Source organism: Streptopelia decaocto, assembly GCF_964273445.1.
Source record: "Streptopelia decaocto genome assembly, chromosome: 15".
In the NCBI taxonomy this organism is placed as follows: Eukaryota; Metazoa; Chordata; class Aves; order Columbiformes; family Columbidae; genus Streptopelia; species Streptopelia decaocto.
The window spans coordinates 4,706,500-4,730,349 of record NC_138670.1 but is presented as its reverse complement, the minus strand read 5'-3'; the positions used below and the strand labels follow the sequence as shown (position 1 = coordinate 4,730,349).

The 23,850-nt window shown below is 37.4% G+C and overlaps 1 protein-coding gene across 3 annotated transcripts in view; it reads right to left on the bottom strand.

The window, feature by feature from the left end:
- KNTC1 (kinetochore associated 1) overlaps positions 1 to 23,850 on the bottom strand; it is a 40,400-nt gene that overhangs the window by 9,516 nt on the left and 7,034 nt on the right. For all 3 annotated transcript variants that reach the window (XM_082066546.1, XM_082066547.1, XM_082066548.1), the window contains 38 exons: positions 23,525 to 23,579; positions 22,863 to 22,961; positions 21,868 to 21,911; positions 21,689 to 21,754; positions 21,525 to 21,600; positions 20,801 to 20,926; positions 20,618 to 20,707; positions 19,546 to 19,611; positions 19,000 to 19,061; positions 18,473 to 18,584; positions 17,613 to 17,756; positions 17,336 to 17,392; positions 17,157 to 17,258; positions 16,184 to 16,300; positions 15,853 to 15,996; positions 15,461 to 15,559; positions 14,950 to 15,053; positions 14,685 to 14,790; positions 13,885 to 14,019; positions 12,796 to 12,915; positions 12,000 to 12,069; positions 11,860 to 11,927; positions 10,143 to 10,435; positions 9,291 to 9,463; positions 9,000 to 9,097; positions 7,933 to 8,074; positions 7,183 to 7,239; positions 6,564 to 6,727; positions 5,930 to 6,034; positions 4,962 to 5,090; positions 4,569 to 4,685; positions 4,061 to 4,170; positions 3,589 to 3,799; positions 3,086 to 3,175; positions 2,653 to 2,824; positions 1,460 to 1,518; positions 1,100 to 1,316; positions 631 to 704 (listed from right to left, as the gene is read on the bottom strand). In XM_082066546.1, the coding sequence (XP_081922672.1) occupies positions 631 to 704; positions 1,100 to 1,316; positions 1,460 to 1,518; positions 2,653 to 2,824; positions 3,086 to 3,175; positions 3,589 to 3,799; positions 4,061 to 4,170; positions 4,569 to 4,685; positions 4,962 to 5,090; positions 5,930 to 6,034; positions 6,564 to 6,727; positions 7,183 to 7,239; positions 7,933 to 8,074; positions 9,000 to 9,097; positions 9,291 to 9,463; positions 10,143 to 10,435; positions 11,860 to 11,927; positions 12,000 to 12,069; positions 12,796 to 12,915; positions 13,885 to 14,019; positions 14,685 to 14,790; positions 14,950 to 15,053; positions 15,461 to 15,559; positions 15,853 to 15,996; positions 16,184 to 16,300; positions 17,157 to 17,258; positions 17,336 to 17,392; positions 17,613 to 17,756; positions 18,473 to 18,584; positions 19,000 to 19,061; positions 19,546 to 19,611; positions 20,618 to 20,707; positions 20,801 to 20,926; positions 21,525 to 21,600; positions 21,689 to 21,754; positions 21,868 to 21,911; positions 22,863 to 22,961; positions 23,525 to 23,579 (4,273 nt within the window). The remainder of the gene's footprint in view (positions 1 to 630; positions 705 to 1,099; positions 1,317 to 1,459; positions 1,519 to 2,652; positions 2,825 to 3,085; positions 3,176 to 3,588; positions 3,800 to 4,060; positions 4,171 to 4,568; positions 4,686 to 4,961; positions 5,091 to 5,929; positions 6,035 to 6,563; positions 6,728 to 7,182; positions 7,240 to 7,932; positions 8,075 to 8,999; positions 9,098 to 9,290; positions 9,464 to 10,142; positions 10,436 to 11,859; positions 11,928 to 11,999; positions 12,070 to 12,795; positions 12,916 to 13,884; positions 14,020 to 14,684; positions 14,791 to 14,949; positions 15,054 to 15,460; positions 15,560 to 15,852; positions 15,997 to 16,183; positions 16,301 to 17,156; positions 17,259 to 17,335; positions 17,393 to 17,612; positions 17,757 to 18,472; positions 18,585 to 18,999; positions 19,062 to 19,545; positions 19,612 to 20,617; positions 20,708 to 20,800; positions 20,927 to 21,524; positions 21,601 to 21,688; positions 21,755 to 21,867; positions 21,912 to 22,862; positions 22,962 to 23,524; positions 23,580 to 23,850) is intronic.

Below are 23,850 nucleotides of genomic sequence, written 5' to 3'. Positions count from 1 at the left end.
GGATTTAATGTTAAACCTTGGCTGCTAGAATTACAGTTTAATTTCGGCACAAATCTATTCAAAGATGTGACTAAGTATCAGAGAACTATTTAGTGTTCATTGTACCTCAGCAACTCCATAGCAAATTTGATATTTATAAGCAAGGCTGAGATTCTTAGTCACCTTTCCCTACCAACCACGTAAAAATGAGCCTGAGAATCAAGTAAAAGCAGATTTTCTTTAAATATCCTACTAAAAATAGCTAAAGAGTCTTGGAACCCAAAGCAAAAGTTAATAATGCTATTGATCTCACAGCTGGAACAGATTCCAACTCATTCTCCCGCAGCAAGAAAAATGCACACAACAGGAGAAAGAACAAATTATTCTTCCTTAAAATGGTATCTTTTTTGTCCAGCCTCCAAGATCTGTAAGTTTAATTTTTGCAAGGTTGTGAACAGGAGAACATTACTGCACAGAGAAGGTTCTTCTGAGGGAGGGGTCACCTACGCAGTCATTTCCCCGAAAGAAAGTACTTCCCGAGTCAGGGCTGGTTATGGGACAATTTACACATCGCTATCCAAAATACCAAAAGACAAAACACTGACATAGGTACCTGGCTATACAACAGTCTTGCAAACACTTTAATGTTACCTTAGCTGTAGTGTTCTTTAGCCACTTCTCAGCCAGATAGAGACAGAATTTCAATGCCTGAATCTGGTAAGGACCTTTTTTAAACAAGAAAAAAAAGGCAGGAAGTAAGTAAATAAAATAAATTTTCATTAATCCTTTCTGCAGTATATACTAAATCTATTTTATTTCAAAGAGTTTTGCTGAAAAACCTGTCTGAAGATGTCCTGAACATGCAGAAACTTTAAGCAAGACAAAATGGTTTAAAAAGAGAGAAAAAAAGGATTCAATGGAGATGCTGTGTTACAAAGTGGTTGTTTTTCTAGCCTACTGGTCAAAATTGCATTTAGGAGACAAATGCATTTTAATTCTCAAACTTTCCCATCTTCTACTCAAGAACACCGAACAAGTGTTTGGTCACAGATTAGCTCTTCTTTTCTCAAACCTACCTACCCATTACTTCACCCCTCAGGTCATCACATAAGCCCCTTACCTGTTGGAAATTCTTGTGCAATCTTGTGAGCAATAGCTACAGCCCATTCTGGATTAATTATAGACAGCAGATAAGACTGAATTGTCTGCACTGTTTTAGTTGTTTCCTTGTTAATAACTGATGTATATCCACTGCTTCTCATTTCAAATATTTTTGGTTTCAATTTTTTTTCAAAGATGTGTCGAGCTGCAGACATGTGTAAGGTATCCAGTGAAACCTAGGAAAACATTAAAGTAGATTAAGTGTTGTCAGAAGTTCTACGGTGAGACCAAAATAATGCAAAAGATAGATGAAAGCTCTTTTTTGTGGAGGAGGAAAAAGAATAATTTTTAAATAATTTATTTCAAGATGCTACTTTACCTTCATTAGTTTGGAAATCAACAGAAGTGTCGGGAAGGATTCCTCGCTGAGCTCTGCAGCTGAAAGGAAAAAGAGCTGCCTATGATAGTGTCACACTCCACTCACAGCTTTCTCTATGAAACTGAGCATTTTCCTTTTATTATTAGATGCAGAGCTCCATTGGGAGAGAAAGAATCACAGAATGTCAGGGATTGGAAGGGACCTCGAAAGATCATCCAGTTCAATCCCCCTGCCAGAGCAGGAACACCCAGATGAGGTTACACAGGAAGGTGTCCAGGCGGGTTTGAATGTCTGCAGAGTAGGAGACTCCGCGATCTCCCTGGGCAGCCTGGGCCAGTGTTCTGTCACCCTCACTGAGAAGTTTCTTCTCAAATTTAAGTGGAACCTCTTGTGTTCCAGTTTGAACCCATTACCCCTTGTCTTATCATTGGTTGTCACCGAGAAGAGCCTGGCGCCATCCTCCTGACACTCACCCTTTATATATCTGTAAACATTAATGAGGTCACCCCTCAGTCTCCTCTTCTCCAAGCTCAAGAGCCCCAGCTCCCTCAGCCTTTCCTCACACGGGAGATGCTCCACTCCCTTCAGCATCTTTGTTGCCCTGCGCTGGACTCTCTCCAGCAGTTCCCTGTCCTGCTGGAACTGAGGGGCCCAGAACTGGACACAATATTCCAGGTGTGGTCTCACCAGGGCAGAGTAGAGGAGGAGGAGAACCTCTCTTGACTTACTGACCACCCCTCTTCTAATACAACCCAGGTACCATTGGCTGCTCTCTAATAGGTCATTCCCCAACTTATACTGGAACCTGGGGTTGTTCCTACCCAGATGCAAGACTCTACACTTGCCATTGTTATATTTCATTAAATTTTTCCCTGCCCAAAGAATACAATCTTAATTATCCACAGTGGCCTGGGAAGTGGCATACATGGATCACTTTGGTCCTTGAGAAGTCCTTAGAAAAGGATTTGAGGACAGAATTCTGCATTGTATATATTGTCTTTCTTAGCTTCACTGACAGCCAGTTACCTCACGAGTAGCAATTTGGGAGCACAAGTGCTTTCACAAGTACTTGGGACAAAAACTGCTCTAGCAAAGAAATACAATTAATATGAAATGTCTACTGTATATCCATTATAGCAGAGAAAGGGAATTATGCAGATATCTAGCCTTAAAAGAAAAAAAATTGAACATACATATAATATTCCAGAAACACTGTGCGGTTCTAAAGAACAGCAGATGAAAGGGCAGTCTGGTTTGTGCAGCTGGAGGTAAGGGAATCCCGTGCTCTAAAACATATTGGTGTTCTACGTCCACAGGTGGAGAAATTCTTTGATAAGATTCCAGATGTTTGAGGAGGCTCAAAGCCTGGGGAAAGAAAATAATAACAAACCTCACACACAATAAAATAACCTCCAAAAAATCTCTCCCCCAACCCACAAACAAACCCAATACGAAACCGACAAACAAGCTGGAGATCACTTTCTTGAATGGTATTTTATGAATGAGAGAGGTGTAGACAGAATAACTCAATTAATTTCAACAGACTCTTGAATAACTACACTAGTAAACAGACAAAACAAAATACAGATACCTTCAGCAAGGTAACAGCAACATGTTTGGACGTACCTGATTCAGCTGGATGCTCGTGTTCTTTTCATCCGCATTTTGTATCACTTTCAGGACAATTCCAATGGTTTCATAGTCATAAGGCTCAAGCTGTTCAAAATAACCATTTTATATGCTTTGTTTTATAAGAATATACCACTGAGTTAACTTTTTCAAATGTTAACACTAAATATATTGACATAACACTGAAGAAACAGTATTCAATTACTTTTTTGTTCGATTATTTTCTGGTGGTTCTTTAAGGGAAGCAAGACCCTACCTGTCTTTAAAGAAAATTAGATATGTTGTGCTATTTTTTTTCCTGCAGAAGCAGAAAACTGAAACTTAACATTTACATTCTTTAGGAAATTTAAAACAAAAACCTTTTCGAATTTCTCTGGAATTATTAATCGGTCATTCAAGTGACGTGCAGCATTTGAGACTAGATGCATTCTTCAGGGATTCTTTTTGTTTTGGTGTGTTGCTTTTTTTGTTTTGTCTTGTTTTTTTAATAATTTCTTTACCTTGTACAATATTCCACTGAGGCTAGTGACCAGGTCTTTTGTGCTTTTCAGCAGAGGAATTATTTCTAGTGCTCTAGCGAGTAATGTGGAATGAGGTTGCTTCTCGCTGTGTTCTGCAGAGTCATCTTCAACATGATTTGTATTAGCATTCTGGAGAAGAAGCGTTTCGATGCAGAGCTGCAGTGCGGCATCGCTGTCCAGCATGAAAGTACTAGAAGAGGACAGAATGTTATTTTCTCTGTGACCTTTGGTGTTGTCAAGGTGCTTATTTCCTTATTAATAAATTCATCAGAGACCAGTATGTATTTAAAACAAATCCCAAACACAACAGCCAAACAAACCTCGCAAACAAAACCCCCAAACAATTTGCATATTACATTGATTAGGATCTATTTAAACGAAAAGATATTTCAGTAGGCATAGGTTTTATTCCAGCAACAATTAAAGACAATTGATTTGCTTCAGTTATTACCTGCAGTAAGTCAATATGAGAGCTGTGTCTACTTTGGGATTTTGTACCAGCGTTCTTAGGAGTTCCTTCTTCCTTATGGGTGGTTGTCTAAATACAGTCTCGAAAGAAATCTACAGATAAACATTTTTAGCTTCATCTCAAAGAAGTCTTCTAGACAATATCAAGACTAATTCCTTATATAGTCAACCTCTTATGTTTTCATTAGTTTCAACCCAGAGATTTTCAGAGCAGGAAAAAGCAGTGCATTTGCTTACTATGCCCTGTGCCAAATATACTTAAGCACTTAAAAATTTTTTTATAGCACCCTCAGTTATTGCATTTCTCAGTTTCTGAGGTTTATTTAAGCAAACACGCAGAATGAAAATTTAAAACCAAACCCCCAACTTTCCTTACATTTGAATGGGAAATCTGTCTAAAAATCACAATACATGTCAGAATATACTGACATTTAAATAGTAACTAAAACCCTACAATAAGTAAATAAAAAAGAAAAAAAAATCTAACTTACACCAAATGTACCCAGTTGGATACCCCATTCTGCATCAGTAATCAGTTCTTGGAATTTTTGCTTTTCTTCTGCTTCCCCACAATGGTTAGCGAGCTGTGCTCCAACCAGAGCTACTGCCTAAAAGGAGTGAGAAGGGAAGTTAATACAAGTATAATAAATTATCAGAAAATCTGGAATCCTAAGGTCTAAATCCTCAGGGGTACTTAAAACAATTCATAGATGATCACACAACTGCGTAAAATGAAAACAAACCTCACAGACGGTAGTATCAGCTATACACTTAATAATGGCAAACTAGTGCACGTCCACATTACATTGCTGATGTCTTTTTTTTTAAAGAAACTGCTTAACATTCTCTATTTGCTGAAGAAATACATTGCCTTGTGGATTTACCAAAACTTTTCTGTAATTTTGCCATGTGTTGTTTATGACATCCCACAGCTTATTGAACATGTCTTCCTTGGGCAAGACTGTGCAATATCCCAATGCCAGGTTCTGATCTATGACACGACAATTGAACACCTGTGTTTCAGGAAAAGAAAAAAGAACAAGTTATAAACTTTAGGAATTAATATTTCAATAGGTTTCTTTGTATGAAGTATAACACATGAAAAGTGCTCTGTAATTTGGAAGTGTATTTGGCATTTAAGTTGGGGGGGAGGGAAGATTAAAAATGCATTTCAGGTTTTAGAACTTAAAATCTAAATATGCTGAAGCCAAGCTAAAAGTCACTTTCCTTAGTCTAAACTGCCTTAGAAGATGACATATGGCAGGTTTTGCAGATGCCTTTTTTAAAAAACTCCTGTCAACTAGAAATCTACAAATCTAAAATGAAACCAGGACTGAAAATGAGACAGAGAAAACCTGCAGGTCATAAAAGCCATTTTACAGATACTTCAGATTCACCTGACAGGCTGCTGGGCCATCTTGTCTAGACTGTGCTTTTGCCAGGAAAGGTTGGACCAGATGATCCTGTGGTCCCTTCTGACCTGGTATGATGTGATTCTGTGATAATAATTTAGGAATGCTTAAAGGATCCCACAAAGATGAAGCTCCCAGCAGAGCAGCTGGGGCTGCAGAGGCCGATGTTCTCAGACCATTCAGCCCGCCCTTGCCCTGTTCTGGTATTAAGACACGAGGCTGTGGAACCCAGTCCCTTCCCACCACTAAAATACTGTCAATACTTTCCTTCCCCTTCTCTGTAGTTTTCCAAGGTCTGTGATTTTTGAAGGTGTGTGGGTTTTGTGGTGTTTGGCCACAGGACAATTTCAGAATATGTTTTTGCAATAGGAAGGGCAGCGCTTCTCGTGACAGAGCAGAGGAAAGGGGCTCAACTCTTACCCTTTTCAGAGCGTTCTTACCTTGTGTAGTAAGGTTAGGATAGTGGTCATAATTCCTGAAGTACACTTTGGTTTCAGAGCAGTGAGAAAGCTTTTGGTTTCAGCTAGCATATGGTCATCATGTAGCTAGTACAAAAAAAGAGAGCACATGGTGAAAAATAAATTCTAAGCCTTCAAATTCTCTTATTTATAGCATAATAGGAGGTACTACAGTAATTGTATTTTCAGATTTAATGAAGGTCTTATAAAAATCTCTTCTCCATAGAAAAAGGATCTTTGTTTCCAAGTGCTTTTGAACTGAGGACTGTTTTTTGAATATTCTACTTGCAACTTTTCCCATCCTAACCAATGATAAAACAATGTGAAAGAACATAATGAACCATTGTTAACATTAATTTTATTCTTGGGCTCTCTGCAAAGTCTAGGCCGGAACCTACTTTGCAAAGAGAAACAGAGGACCTTGAAAAATAGGGAAGAAATTACCAGCTCCTTTCACAAAATGACTTGACATCTGATCAAACGGTAGCGATTTTTATAAGGTCATGGCAATAGCCTCTCTCATACATATTAAATTCTTATGTAACCACTATATAGTTGTTAATAGAATATTTGTAAGACTTATTCTCAGCAAAATTCAGCAGCGTCCTTGCCATACCTTTTCACTCAGGGACAAATCCATGTTGTTTGATATCCCGTGCTGAAGACAGGATCCAAATGAACAGATGATTAGCCGCAAAGCTAACTCGCACTGACTGCACTCCATGAGGTTCTGTAGCACCACACAGATGGGACTTCGAGCTGGCAGCAGAAGGTTCTGTCCTGTAATAGATTTCAAAAACAAACCCAGAAAATAATTAGTATCTTCATATTAAGCATATTGTTCATGGAATTAATATCGGTGCAGTTTCTCTTCTTTTTCATTAAATTTATGACACAAGATCAGTGTTATCTTCCTTTGAAACCTTAAATTTTCAGGGCTTTTAATTTAATACGGACTAATTAATTTGGCCATCCTCTTGGAAAGGTTCTAATGGATCCTAGCACGCAGTGGCAGAATTTCTGTACTGAGGTACAGGCTTTGACAACATGCCCAAAATCACATGGCTGAATTGTGGCATCCATCCGAACTGCTCTCTTCTGTGCTGTTCCCCTACAACACGGCTTTAAGTGGAACACCCAGGCATCTATTTAAGAAGTTATGGTTTAATTTAAACTTCACATTTTCTAGTGGTCTGATTTATACTTTAAGCATGGTGAGTCTGCCATCACGATACCTTTAATAAATGCGCAGTTTGCCAGGCTTGTGGAGTCCAAAGGATACAGCTTGTTCTCTGAAAGACAGACAAACACAGCAGCAGCATGCCAGGATCTGAGCAACACTAGGAAGCCTGGAAGTACCTTAAAAACATGATACTTCAGGGACGGTACATAAAATAAAGACACATCACCTCTAAGAGCCAGGACTGCTATTTTTTACCGTGCCTAATCAGAAGTTACTTTACAGGAGGGAATATCTTTTCAAGCAGACAAAGTAATACAAGCCAATCGTTTGCAGTAACTACTTTGTGTGCAAATGCCTTTCTCTTGATAAGATAGTCAACATAAACAATTAATCTGTGAAGGTAATAAATCTATTCAAATAAATCAGAATATCCTTTATAGGCCCTTTACAAGGACAATCCTTTTAGAATAAGCTGAAATTCATCTTGATAAAATCCTGTCTCCATTCATGGCTACTAGAAGATGTCTAGAGAAGATCATAAGAACATGGCAAGCTTATAGTAACACTTCTCCAGAGCATTCTCCATGTCTTCAGGTATTTGACGTTCAGACTCTTCCTGAACCAGAACAAAAAGCAAAGTCATCTTTACATTCTACATCCTTCCCAATGGAAATTTCTTCCATGAGTTTGTCTAAACAAGATTTGGGTTGATAATTTCCACACGAGTGCTGAATTATTTCTATTCCTAGATAAAAATCAAAAAGATTGTATATTGACTCAACATTCAGGAAAGCAATTTTACCACATAGAGGCAGAAGAGAAGAAATAGTTTCATATGCAACTGGAAGAGCTGTCTGTGGATCAAGAACCACCCCATCTTCATTAAAGAAGTCATCGTAAGTCCACTCTTCATAAGGATCTTTATCTCTTCCAAAAGATGTTGTCTAAATAAGAACATTGTCAAAAGTACACAAAATAAAAAGAACAGCTGAGTCAATTGACAAACTGAATGCTGCAAGAGGTTCCAAGTTTCAAATACAGGAACAGAGCACAACCTCCTATTTGAAAATGGATTCTACTATACTACTTTTTGTTAAATGGCCAGTGGCACTAAACAGATTTCCTACTAGGAGTGGCCACATTTCTCCTTAATGTTGCAGTTATTTAGTTGTACAGTCAAAATGCATTCTTAATTAATTTAATGGAGGCTTTCATAAACACTCTTGGCCAAATACCATAAGCAAATATTTCAAATGGATCATTTTTAGAAAAATAACATTTCGTGCATAAATATGCTTGCCCAGCCACTTTGATCTATTTCATTTCATAGTGCACTCTATTCCCTCGTCTGAAGCATTGATGAATATATTGAATAATACAGGCCCCAGAGGCACTGCACTAGATACAAGCCTCCAACTGGACTCCATCCCATTGACCATGACTCTCTGGCTTCTTTCCTCCAGCCAGTTCACAGTCCACCTCACTACCTGGTCATCCAGACCACACTCCCACAATAAGGAAGCTGTGGGAGACTGTGTCAAATGCCGTACTCAAGTCAAGGTAGACCACGTAATATTTTCAGGCATGTTAGCCAGATCTATTATACTGAAATGTAAGTGGAGAATTATGTTTGTGCCAGAGCTGCACCGTTTTTAGTACTCAAATCAGTTTACTCTTTATGCTGATGTACAGAAATATTCAGGGAAATTTTTATCTGTAGAGCTGTATGGGGTGGTGTTGGTTGTTTTTTAAAAAAGCTGATGAAATATTGCTAGGAAAATGGGAGGAAAAAAATGTTTCTACAGTGAACACTATTCAGTCCATCAAGACATATGTTAAAAAAAATATATTCAAGTTAGCAGAAAATACCTTTGCTGTAAATCCATAGTTTTCTACTTGGCACTGTGTGTAAATTTCCTTGGCAACCAAAGTATATTTACATAGTTCCAGAGAATCTAATAGTAAATCTGTAAAAATATTAAGATCATTAGCATACTATGAATGGACGGTTCATAGGTCCTATTAAAAGGAAACGATTATTTGCAGCACCTGTTTTTACAGAGGCAGATATAGGAATTCACTTTGTTTTCGTGTTTATTAAATACTATTTGAAAAGTTGGATTCCCAGCATGAACACAAATAAGTGATAATAGTAATTACCTGGGCTACATATCGTAGCTGCTTGGCAAGCCAGTTCATAGATCACTGCTGGAAGGTTCATGTCATTAGGAGTGATCATTGGAACATCAGTTCCCAACATATGACAAAGCCTTTGACATGCTGAAAACAGCAGCTTCCCTGTTTCTTCATTACAGTGATTTTCATAGAAGTACCTATTAAAAAAAAAAAGGGTTAAAACTAAAAAACTAGTCCTTAGGGCTTTCACTTAAGGCCACATGTTGTTCTAATTATTTAATTGTCTTTTATTTATTTCATCTATATGAGTCACGGCATCTAAAACTTCTGTGACTGAAGTGAAATAATACAATGGAGCTCACCTTAAAGATAAATACTGAAGCACACAGAACATGGCAATAATAAGAAATATATCTAGCATTTTCATCTCATCTCTTTTGGGGGGAGTTGGTAGTAAGTTTGAATTATCCGACAACCTGAGCATGAGGCAGAGACCAGCTGGAAACCATGACATGGTATGTACAGTCAGTTCACAACAGTTTTCTTCTACCTGTGTAAGCTGAGAGGCTCTCAAAATGGTTATTTAATATTGTGCCCTACTAATCTCTCACTATAAAACTGTAGGGATTCTTTTTAGTTAGTAATCATGTGATGGCAGAACCAATGGCAATCTTCAGAGACTATGACTTAACTCTTCACTCAATATTGTATACAAGGAATATAAGCATATTGCTGAGATACTCATTTTTAGAGAAAAAAAAGCTAAAACAAAATACACTTTCCTTTGCTCTACATCTACTTACTTCTGCAAAGTATCAGAAATAGTACAGAGAAGCCCATTAAAAGTTATAAGACTGAAAACCTCTGCAGTTTTACCTGCATATTTTTACAGCATCTTCAACTTTTCCAGCATCTAGTGCTCTCAAGGCCAGTTTTTCTCCCAGTTCTTGCTCTGACCTTTGCAGGAGCAAAGCCAGTTTGTACAACCCTGACTCTGTAGAACGGGTCTTGGTTTTACCATCTTCTGAATTACAGTTCATTGTTTGTTCTTTTCTAGACTTTGACAGAGATCTGACAGTTTCATAAGCTTTTATGTGCATCTCAAGAAGCCTGGACATCAGTGAAGGGTTCCTAAATTCTTCGACTGAAAGAAAGATTTCAAAATCTTCCTGCAACAACAACAACAAAAGATTATGTATTAGTATTCATGTAACTTTATTTTTTTTAATGTTTTTATTTCTTGTTTCATTCTGAGGAATACTTTCAGTACAGAGTTGACTTTACTAGTTTCTACCAATTACTGATTTATGTCATAGATTAGAGAATTTTGCTAGGCAGTAGCTAAGCAAAATGAAAAACCTGAAGGATACTGCATGCTTAAATGCGTTAAATAGAATCACAGAATGTTAGGAATTGGAAGGGACCTTGAAAGATCATCTATTCCAATCCCCCTGCCAGAGCAGGAACATCCAGATGAGGTGTTCCAATCGTCCAGACCGCACTCCCTCAGTTTAGCTGTGAGGATGCTGTGGGAGACTGTGTCAAATGTCTTACTCAAGTCAAGGTAGATCACGTCCACTGCTCTGCCATCACCCATCCATCTTGTCATGTGCTCATAAAAGTCAATGAGGTTGGTCAAGCACGACTTCCCCTTGGTGAAGCCATGTTGACTGCCCCTAATGACCTTCTTATCCCTGATATGCCTTGAGATGGCACCAAGGAGAAGTTGTTCCATCAGTTTCCCAGGGATGGAGGTGAGGCTGACCGGTCTAGCGTTATCCGGGTCCTCCTTCTTGCCCTTTTTGAAGACTGGAGTGATATTTGCTTTCCTCCAGTCCTCAGGCACCTCTCCAATTTCTCAAGACTTGGCAAAGACGATGGAGAGCGGTCCAGCAATGACCTCAGCCAGCTCCCTCAGCACCCACGGGTGCATCCCATCCAGACCCATGGATTTATGGATGCCCAGATTGCCTAACTACTCCCGAACCTAGTCCTCAACAACCGAGGCAAACTCCTCCATTGTCCTGCCTTCCTCTGGGGCCTCAGCGGTACGGGGCTCCTCAGGACAGCCTCCGGCAGAGTAGACAGAGACAAAGAAGGCGTTCAGTAACTCTGCCTTCTCTGTATCATCAGTGGGCCTACATTGCCTTTGGTGTTAGTTTTATCTGCCACGTATTGGAAAAAGCTCTTCCTGTTATCCTTGACCCCTCTCGCCAGGTTTAATTCTAAGGAGGCCTTAGCTTTCCTAGTTGCCTCCCTACACCCTCTGATAACAATAATTTAACTTCCTAAACCATACTAGATCCTTAATAAAATATTACAGTACTCAATTATGAAATCTTTGAAGTGTTAGCAATTAAGACTTCTGGGAGTGTATCTACTTTTTGCATTCAAATGGACAACTGAGTAATGGGGAACCTTCCGAGGTGCTATTTAAATTGCTAGATTATCCTCAGAATCTCTTTGAAGTCAATAATAAAAACAACCTTTGCATATAAGCTGTAAATAGAATTATTTTTTAATATAATCTATGTTATAAGAACAATTGGAATAACTACAGTAAATCAAAAACAGTTTGAAACTATAAAGATACCTGCAGGGTTGCAAGTGTTTCAAACATGTTCAGATTTGCTTCACATTCATCTTTCTTCAGAGGATTATCTGTTGGAGGAGGAAAACAATTACTTCCTGACTCCATTTACAAGCAAAAGAGAAGATTAAGCTGTAGCTCACCTTTTTGAATGCTGAACAGGAACTTAAGGATTTCCACAAGCGTCTTAGTCATAAACATTTGTGTTTTTTGCTGCAGGAAAGGAAGAGGTTAATGTTTTGTTTGGTCAAAAAGTTGCGAGTAACAGAGACCCTCAGGTTTCAACTCTCTGAAAATACTACACAGTGCTCTACAAAGGCCTCATGCAACAATTACCAAGTCTAAGATATAACCAGTTGAAAAGCAAGGGAGCAGAAAGTTACTGTTTGAATGCCTCTGGTATAGAAATAGCAAATATTTTACAACTGTAAAATACATGCGCTCCACAGTATGTTAGCTCTCACAGGGGTTTGAAAATATCCGCCCTTCTCTCTTTTTCCTTCCTTCCCTTGCTCAGAATAAAGTGTACTGTCAGCTATGAAGCTTCAACCCATTTTGGTGCCTGGCAAAGCCACACCTACAGTTTTTAACCAAATGTTTTCCAAGCAACTAAAGAAAGAATAGGAAACTACATAGGACTAGAAGCATAATAATGCAGCAGGATTTATAAACTATTAATTTAAGTCAGATAGACATGCCACTGTGTGGAGAGGCCTTTAAAAATAACTCAAAACAATTGTATAGCATACAGAATCAGAATAAACTCAAGTTGGAAGGGCTTCAAGAGGTTATGTAGTCCAAAACAGGACCAGTTCATCATCCCTTTTTGCTGGAAGACAGTTTTTACATTTGCATCCCTCCTATTTTTTAACCATCTGAGTAAGAATAGTATTTAGGATAATCTGTGCACACACTTTGCTGTGTGAAATGACTTGGTACCTCTTCAGAATCATCTGCTTTATTCTGTAATACCAGTGTTCCCCATGCAGTCAATCTCTCTGCAACTTTCTCAGCTTCGGCAACAGTCAGAGATTTTAACAAAGTCAGAGATTCCTCTCCCTGAAGAAAAAAAAGGAAAAGAAAACCAGAAATAATTTAAAAAAGAGGGGGGGCATTTCCTTTGGAAAAGCTACGTTATGTGTGCTTTCTTGCTTTGATACAATGATGGCCAATTGGGTAAAATTAACCTTCTGCTGATGAACTTCAAATCTCTTTACAAAATACGTTTACTATGACATGACTTCCTGAAACTCCCTGAATAGTTTTTTACTAAATCTATGAGGCTTTCAGTAAAATCCATGTGCTTACTCGCTAAGAATTATAATAGGCAAATTAAAACGCAGTTTTGCTCATTGGCAATTATGCAGTATTTTTAAAACAGTATGATTATCGAGAATACCATGTGCTAATAAGGTAGAACAAACGTTAACATGAGAAACACTGCTTTGCAGGGGAGTTAATTGATTTCTTTAATCAAAAAGCTTCCTTTTCTGCAGGTCAGAGAGATCCCAATAACATAACACAGGGAAAACACAGGATATAAAGGTGATCACACCTACTATAATGTAGCAAGCAAAGTTGATTATTTCTAGTTAGGACATCAGCTAAAGGGGCAGGTTTATACTCATGTGGGGCACCGTTGCATTGGAAGAAAGCATTTCCCAGAAGAATCTTTGTTGTTGTTGCTGTTGACAACAAAAAAACAACTTGTCCAAAACCAACTCCAGCAAAAACAGTATGTGAAAATATGTAGATACTCCAATTCCAAACTTGTATATTGCGAGTCAAAATTTTCATCCTTTCTTGCCGGGAATGAAATATGGCTCATGATGTTTAAAACTCTGACAAAGGTGTAATTTTCAGTGTTAAGTATAGGCAGTTATGTGCACAATTAATAGAACCTTAAGGAAAAAAAATTATATGTAAACTGTATGTAAGATTTCTGTAAGTAGTACAAATTGCCCGTGTTTGAAAATAGGCCTTAGTGTCATTAAATTCTAAGATCAACTGACATGAAGTATTTTATACCCTCTCTTTGTCAATCAGGTCTATCATCCTCAGAACGTAGACTTTCACAGTGGGCAACGTGTACGCTGCTGCAATCTTCAAAGCATCCTCCAAAGAAGTAGGGGTATCTTGTTGCAGAATGTATTTCACTAGCCTCTGTAAGAAGAAAACAGATACACACTTGAGTTTGTTGATGTACAGGACAACGAGGGAAGTCATATATACACACTACTTCTGCATTGCAGTTGTACAGCTCGTACCAATGAGGTTACCCAGGAGTTTAAAACTTCTGTCTAGAGAAAACCTGAGTAAAGCACAAGTGGGAGAGAACTGGGCTTGGGGAAGAGAATTATCGTGGGAACTCTCAAAATTCAGGGAACTCATCTGGCTCCACAGGATAGCAAGGAACTTTTCCAGAAATATACGTTTTCTCCCTCATAAAAGGAGATGCAAAAAATTAAAAACAAATAATTAAAAAAAAGAAATCACCAAGTATCGTTCACTGTGACCTTAGGATCTGAAGTCTTGAGAGCATCTATCCTTCAATTTTTTAGTTTCTTCTTTTCTTTGCCACCCCCATACAGAGAGCACTATATTATCAGTGCTATACTAATTAGGTTGGGCTAAGTTAATCTGCTAATTCTCAAAAAAGGAGTGGGCTTTCAGGCAAAAAAAAAGTCCCAACAGGACACGAAAAATGGATATTGATGATAAGTGGGAGCTACCAGTTGCTAAGATTTTTTTGAAGTCTTGCTTCTTTACATGCAGGTAAGTGTAGGGATTTTTGTTTAATAGAAAGAAGAGTAATGCTGATCACTTACCATTATCGTATGCTTGTCCTTTAAAAGATTAGTATCTCTTATACTATAAGCTCGCAAAAGCTTCTTCATCTCCATCAGTCGATAACTTTCATGTAGTAACTTTACTCTACGGACAAATGAGACTATTATTAATTTATTTGTTACCTACAGGTATGTGATTTAATCATCCTATTATGTCAGATACACAGTATTTCCCACCCCCAAACCAGAGTTCTAATTGAAAGTACACACAGAACTGAGGTGCAGACTGTGAACTTTGCCTTACTTGACATGATTCATTTCCAAATGCTGTTTTACCAGCTGCTCCATTGCTGCGCTCCATGGTACCACAGCAGCGTGCATTATCTGGACAACTGCATCAAATTTCAACTACAAAAGGAACATAAAGCTCACTTTAAAAAATAAGTTACAAGGTAATCTCTTGATGTATTGTTCACTTTATTTCGTGATCCAATCTTCACTTGCATAAAAGGCATTCATTATGGTAATATGATGTGTCAAGTTAGATCAGAAAATGCGTATAGTAATTTATGACACTGTAGAGCTTGAGTTTCATACATGTTAGTTGATGAGTTTTCCACGTAATGACATCAAAACTACAATTAAATTCTCAAGCAAAGAACATCACATGGGAGAAGACTACTAAGATGGCATACTATTTGATCTCATATCCTTCATGTAAAAATGTACACATATGCTTATGTAAAAAACTAGGTGTTTTATTCTGAACTGACGTATTAGAGCCACTTGATGCCTATTTCATAAAATATACTTACATCTGTATCAGAGATGCAGCCAATGACAGCAATTGCCTTTGCCTCCCATGCAGTTTCAAACACTGAAGCAGACCGTGTACGACAACGTTCCAGCAAATCCTGTATGTTTTGATATAGATTATTAGGATATTTGAATTCAGAAAAGATAGGAATATCTTACGACATAAAAAATAAAAGTTTTTTGGACATTAAGGGGCAGATTTGGCTATCTTCCCTTGTATCCGTTAATGCCTTATTACAGAAACAGTAGCTATAAATAAATTCATTGATAGGAATAAGCTAATCTGAAAGCTTGCCCTAAAATTCAAGTGCAGACAAGAATGGTCATCAGATTTGTTTTCTGCTTACTCATGTTTAAATAGTTTTCTTGAAAAGAAAGAAAATATGGATACCTTTATATACTGTAGAAGTAATTCATCCTTTTGTAGATGATGCTCACACAGGTAGGGTTTTATAAACTTCTCCAAAATGGAAGGGACAAGCTCTGGTGCCCAAATTTTATCGAACATGCGAAACACAATAGTAGTTGCATTTTCCTGGGTGGCAAGTAGAGCGATGACATGTTAGAACACAATCCTTTATATTTCTAATGAATAAATCAACATCCAGTGTCATTGAAATGAATTGAATGATTTCAAGAACAGGCATCCTTCTACAAGATTTTTCTCATTCTCGGAACAGTCCACTACCCAAAAGCACTTTTCGAAGTGCCTGCAGAATTACCTTTTCAACATCATAGAGTGCCAGCCTGCAGTTGTATTTCCTGTACAGATTTATCAGTTCTTGTAAATCATTTACCAGCTTCTTTAACCTACGTACTTCTTCGCAGTCACTACATCTCTGAAACAGTGTTTAGAAGTGAAACGTTAGAAGACTTACTACAATCTTCATCAAGTGTTTTCATCAACAGGAAGAAAACAAATTATTCTCCACATTGCTGGTGTAAGACAAGAGCAGTTGACTTACAGTGTGGTGATGAAGTAGGATATTAGGAAAAGATTCTTTCTAAACATAAAGACAGTGATGCACTAGAAGAGCACAGGGAAGAGGGGTGAGCACTTCACTCACTGAAGTCTACAGGATAGGTAAGACAAATGGCTGGGAACGAGGTACCTACAGCTGCTGTTGTCTTTGGAGTAGGAACCCTATTTTTAATGTGATTTTCTAAGAAACCTCACAATTTTTCGTGCCTTGCAGTCTTAAAGATTTTATGAATATACCTGCTGAACTGTTACATTTATATGGCATATAACCAAGGAAAATCAAGTACAGGTTGAATGTGGGACTTAGAGTAAATGTGTCTTCTTTCCATTATGCACTTTGAATGTGGGATTTGGCAGTTTACGACAGCAGGTCTAACTAACATAGAATGTCAGTGTTTCCACTTTTTAAAATGCACAGCTGGTTAGCTTTAAGTTTTATCTTTCTCCACTTTCATACTACCACTTTTATGGATGCTAGTATAACTAGGACATATAACATGTATAATTTACTTGTGCTTGCACAAATTCAGTATTTGTAACCTTACAGCAAGCTGATTTTTAATACCTGGAACTCAGTTCCTTCCTTTCATGGAACTGAGTCAATTTTCACCAAAAACATTAGTGACCTTGTTATCATCCATTCCAACTCTAGCACAGGGCATGTGTTCTGAAGTCTCTTAGTAGTAAATCCTTATATTTGCTACATTTCTTACCAAAGGAGTCCAATGGTCAAAAGCTGCCAGTCCCATTTCACCTTGATTTTTACTTGTAAAAAAAACCTCTGCCATTTGGAGTCCATTTTCTGGCCAATTTGCCTGTCCGAAAGAACTGATATTAGCAAACTGTACTATACATATAAAAATATAAGACATGCAAAGCTTACATGACTTACCTTATCAGTTAATTCAAGATTTCGAGCACCTTGTTCCAGCCATTTTGCTAACATTTTCTGAAAAAAATACCGTTATAAGTAGAGTTATGCTATCTATAAGAACAAAATTTGCCATTAGAAATCACTTGAAATATAAACTGTCATTTAAAAGATGAAAAATGTCATTTAAAAGATAGATGAACGAGGTCCTGACATTCAAAAATTAAAGTCTATAGGTCTGTCTATAAAATCTTCTTAGCCTGAAAAAATGACATTTTGCATTTATCAAGAAACCTACCTGTCCCTTTGGTACAACTCTTCTTGAGAAAGGGATTATGACATTTTTAAGCCATAAACACAATTGCTTCAGAGGAACAGTGAAGTGAATGGCATTCAGCAAGTTCTCCAGCATTTTCTCGTCAAAGCTGCTCTCAAAATCTGCCTAAAATATCAAAACAATTACAGAAATATGAAGTATATGTTTATTTGGTACTTTGTAAAGCTGTTTCACTAATAGGAAGAAGCAATGTAGTTCACAAATATAAAGATAAAAATCTCAGTAATCATAGATAGGAATTTAAAAATACATACTCCTGTTCAGAAAAATCTAGAGCTTGGTCGTCTTGAAAAAGAGCTAATTCAAGCAATTTCTTTGCAAATTACAGTGGCAGGATCATGTCCTATTACTTTAGGGCTTGCTCTATAGTCCTGCCTTATTAAGAAAACAACAGGCATGGACCTGAAGTCCTGAACTAAAGAATATAATAGCCCATAGCCACTATTATGAACATGTCACTCACAGTAAGAAGTCTGTGGTTCTTTTTAAAGGATTTTAAGGTACCCAGAAAATGTCTACTTAAAAATTCTGAGAGCTGTGCTTGCAAAAAAAGTGAATGGAAGATTATAACCACCATAGAACAGATCAAAGAATCATCAGCTTTCAGACCTAGAAATATGTGGTCTGACATCAGAAATACCAGTTTATTTTTAAATCAATAAGTTCAGCCTTCTAAGGAGCTAGGTGATAATAGATGAGATTCTGCCATAGATCTTTGCTTCTTTTCCTTTTGCATCAGTCTGATTCTGTTAAATAGGATGGTAAATTTAAGAGACTTAACATTCTCCAGAAATACCAAAGAAATGTCTATGCCATCTCACCTGATGCCTAAGCCAGAGGTACTGTGCACAAGATAAATTTCCTTCTTCTAGCTCGAAAAGGATAGTCTTAAAAATGTCTTTGTTATTCAAGAATTCTGTCCAAGCAATACCACTAGAAGCGAGAGGAGGAAAAGAAACTGTTATTGATATATGTCAACATTAAAGGAGTTCGGGAGAGAACCTCAAAGCTCTTCTAGCTGGTACTATATGCTGTAAGAGGCAACAGTAGTGTTAGATTGTGCATGCACAAAATCACATCCCCTCCTATATGTGTTAAAAACCAAAAATCTATACAAGATAGTGCATGTGGGACAGATAACGTATGTTTTCAACATATAGAATGACTGAACCTCTCTGCATCCTCCCTTTGCCACAGTAAAGGACAGGAAACTGCAGGAAGACAGGGAAGGGTTTAAAGATTAATGACTGCAAATTTAAAGAAAAATAAAAAAGTTAATTTCAATGGCACATACTTAACCATTACAATTAAACTTACTTTAAATTTTAACAAAGAAACAGAAACAAACCTGAATTTCTCTAGTCCAAAAGCTCCATAAAAAGTTGTGAGCCTTGCCTGAGCTCTCAATACCTGAATGCAGACAAGAGATTTAAGGTCAATATCTAGCTTACCAAACAGTCATGTTATACGGCTAGAATAATCATCACAAAGGTGAAAAATGAAGGAAAAGAAAGACTTTTCAATAATTCCATTTAATTACATATGTAAGTTTGTTTAATAAAGCATTAATGCAAAAATTCAATTGTGTAAACACTACACTGAATCGCTTTGAAGACAGATGAGGCCTGTTCAGGACTAAATAAGAAACAAAATTAAATACCTGAGAGCACTTAAGAAAGCTTCTCCCTTCAATTTCTAGAGCATCTGAAAATGAATCTTCTATGACTGAAAGAATCACTTATTTCAGAAGCTTGTCATTTCTATGGTTCTCTTTCATACTCTAAAATATATTCTTGTTTAGACTTTTGAAAAGTTCAACAGTAATAAGTTTTTAAAACTCTACATTGTAATTGTTTATTATATGGTACTGTAGGGCCCAGACGTTTGTCCTCACCTCAGTTATGGAGACCGGAGCTCCATCAGATGACTGAGCAATGGTTTTATCATCTTTCTTCATGATCTGAAACAAATCACAGAATCACAGAATGTTAGAGATTGGAAGGGACCTCGAAAGCTCATCCAGTGCAATCCCCCCGCCAGAGCAGGAACACCCAGATGAGGTTATACAGGAAGGCGTCCAGGCAGGTTTTGAATGTCTCCAGAGTAGGAGACTCCCCACCCAACTCTCCAGCCTGTCCAGGTCTCTGGATGGCAGCACAGCCTTCTGGCGTGTCAGCCACTCCTCCCAGCTTGGTGTCATCAGCAAACTTGCTGACAGTCACTCAATTCAAGTCAAGGTAGATCACGTCCACCACTCTGCCATCATCCATCCATCTTGTTATGTCCTCATAAAAGTCAATGAGGTTGGTCAAGCACGACTTTGCCTTGGTGAAGCCATGTTGACTGTCCCTAATGACCCTCTTATCCCTGATATGCCTTGAGATGGCACCAAGGAGAAGTCATTCCATCAGTTTCCCAGGGATGGAAATACATGAAATGGATTGGCTGACAACTCACTACATGCAGAACATGCCAAATAGTACTACAAATTTAATTAAAAAACAAGCAAAAACTTAGTAACTCTGTAAACTGAAGTCTTTATTTTACAATGTTAGACTCAGACTGGATTTCTACATGTGTGCAGGATCAGACAGATAACATGTATCTCTCTGATTCTGTTTGATAAGGCAGGAAAGGTGAAAATAATGAAAACAAACAAGGTGGCATATTTTGAGATTTTAGTGCTGAAATTAATATTTAAAAGGTATTTTAAAAGACTGCTGCTCAAAACTAAAACCAGCTTTCTGATGTGAAAATAAAACCGTAAACTTTTTTGCCAGTAAGTAATAGCAAGGAGGTTGGAACGAGCCTTGCTGCTGCTTCCTGTTTGATAACGTACAATTTATAATGCATTTACTTTTTGAATCACTGTAACTGGTTTGAAGTTGTCCTCCCTCTTGAGTTGGACAGAGGCATTTAATAGGAATGGATGAGTATAAGCAATTTAAAGAAATAAACCCCCTTACTTTGGCTTTAGCGTAGTTCAACATTTCTTGAGCAGTTTCATAGAGCGGCCATGGAGCATTTATGCAGTAATCCACAACAAATTGGCTATCCTGTTTGCATAAGGACACAACTGACATTAATTCCAAGCTCTTTTATAATTTGAATTACTTTGTAAGAGAAAGAGGGTACAAATCAAACCACACCTGAATTTTTTGCAGATTTTCTTTGGCTTCGTTCACAAGATCCAGCCAGACTTCGTGACCGTAACTCCCAACAGAAGCTGAAGCAAGTTTCTCTAAAATAGTGTTTGCTTTCACTTTGTATACAAGCTGTTTAAAGAGAAGAAACACAGTTTTCAGTTTGACACAATGAAGTCTTAAGCAGACAGTTTTCACCTGAAAACTCCAGTTTCCTTCACAATGTTTTTGAGATAAAGTGTGTCCATGTACATTGAATGATTTCATTACAGAAACGAATCACCAATAAGTCCCTGACAAGTTTTATGTCACCAGCTAAGCCTGTGTTTTTATTAAAACATAGTTAATTAAGCCAGACTATGTGTCAATAAATGCCTTCGAAAATTCTTTTTTTTTTTTTTTTTTTAGAGCAACACTTTTTCCTGCTACTTAAAGGGATAAATGTGCCTTCTCCTGAACCAGCAGCGCTTATCTTGATCAGATGTACTTCAGCACCACTTCTCATTGCAAGGTTTGTTACTTATTGTAAAGGAAAAACATAGTTCACCATGTAGTCATGTAGTTTTGAATCAGCTTTCAAGAATAGCGAGTTGCTTTGTAAGGTAACGTTCCACTACATTTGTAATAATTTTTAAACATTTTTTGTTGGGTTATAGGGCAAGAAACTTACTCGTAAGTTCAGTTATACTAATTAATCTCCAAATGTATTTATCAAGAACGGACAACTTACCTCAACATCTAGTCCAAACTGAATAGCAAAATTCTCTGCTTCAGTGAATTTGTGTTTGTGAAGTAAGCGACTTAGCCTAGGGGTGAAATAAAGTAAAGCATACTACTTTAATATGTGTCAAACCACAGACTAAAAAAAAAACGGTATTTAATCAAAACTGGTACCTGTTTTCTGGCAAGGCTTCAGTTAAACTTCTCATCACAACCATAGAAACTGGGCCTTCAGAGGGTCTAAGGATGAGAGGGAACTACATGAGCTTATCAACTGTGAAACAACTATATGTAGAAGTAATCTGCTATTTTTATATAATAATGATCTGGTAAGAAACAAAACATTATCTTACATCTGATGTTTTTCATGAATTCCTTCCAAGAAGTATATTGTATCCTGTAGCGTGCAACAACAGAAATCATTAGGTGTCAAGGGAAATTAGTCATAAGAAAGCACAACTGTAATATAGTAAGTGTTCCTTAACCTAAAAACAAATTACTACTTTTCTCTTAGATAAGTTTGGGTGTTTTTTGAATGCTTATCATGGTATTTCCTGGATAGTTTGTACCATCTAAAATTTCTGAGGGCCTTAACTGGACACTTTGGACTGAAACCACTCTGCTACCCCAGTCCAGTGAGCATCAGTGCACCCTCCAAACGAGTGAATCAGCTTCTCAAAATCACACACTTTGATTTTGTCCAAGCCATAAGCAGGTCACACTCTGTCCATCTTCACATCTTTTAGAATCTGATCTCTCTGCTACATTCCACAGAGGCAATATATGCCTTGGCATTTCCCACCTTGACCTTATCACCTCGGATCAAAGAAAGGGGACATAATAGGCATTATTTTCTCCACTATGGAGCTGCATATATAGTCTTTTCTGCCAAGTGCTTCATACAAGGCAAGCAATTTCATCAGCTTTGTGTTTTATTGCTTATCAGATCCAGAGCTCACTACATTTACTGTCACGACTACAATGACGAGCTGCTGCTTAGGTTTCTGACTCGGTGTCTTCTCACATACGAACTCCACCATTCTTTACAATGTTCCTAATTCATAAAGTTCTCATTGTCTTTTTTGACCTTCTTTTGTTAAAGTCTTTATAAGGAACATGAAACATTGCAATAGACTTGGACCTAAACTGTTCCGTTTGCTAGATATTGTATCTTTTTCTCCATCCTTTGGGGACACCATTTAATCTGTCCTTGCATAGTCCCTGCGCAGTTTCAAGCACAAATTCATTGTAATCTAACAAGAATAACACAGTACTCGCTTTAATAATTATACCTATTAAGACAACTATATTTATTCAAACAACAACAACAAAAATGATCTAAACATACTGTGCCAATCCCGCTTTGAACAAGTGAAGAAACAACAGATACTTCCAAAGAATAGAGCGGTTGCATAGTGGACAATGCAAAAACCATTAGACTTCTCATCTACAAAAAAAAAAGGGAAAACAAATGTCAGAATATTTCTTTCCTCATTCATTGGTGACAGAGTTACGCTTGTAGAATAACTTCTGGATTTTTGTGGAATTAGATGGAAGACATTGTTTTTATAAGTTTTTTACCAAAAAGCAGATCTCTACAGTTTGAGAAAGTTTAATGAAATTTTAGACATTGCCTGTATATCTAGGCCAATTATATATAATTAGATAAGTTTCATTTTTAAAACTGTATCATGTTCATCCTAGCATGCTGTTTCGGCTACCTCCACTGACTACATGGAGCAGATACTGCTCCAAAAAGCTCTCTGAATGCATATAAGACAATAGTATATTTTGTTGCTCTCCTCTATCTGCCTACCACTAAAAAAAAAAGTCCCTCACTCACTGTATCTTCGTATATAGATAGTGACATTTCAGTTTTGACTTTGAGCTCCTAAGAATTCAGTTTCCTCCTAATTTTGAGCCATTTTCTTTTCTTCTCCCCCTCCCCTCTTTTTTCCATGAGTGACTGCATAACAATTGAGGAACAGAACCCTGATAAAGAGCTTATACCTGTTTGCTATCCGGTATCGTCATGACTATCAGTTTAGCATTGGCAAGCCCTTGCCTACAGAACAAGAAAGAAAAAAGAAAGCAAAATACTCTATAAATCTTACATTAAATGCATGAAATATTTTTGCTTCTGAGTTTTAGAAAATTTAGTTTTCCATGGAAAGTGGTACATTTTAGAAACTCTACAGTGCACCTAAAAATAACAGTGTTTCAGCATATGGAGGACATGCATTTACTTCTCAGAATCACAGAATGACAGAATGTCAGGAATTGGAAGAGACCACAAAAGCTCATCCAGTCCAATCCCCCTGCCGGAGCAGGAACAC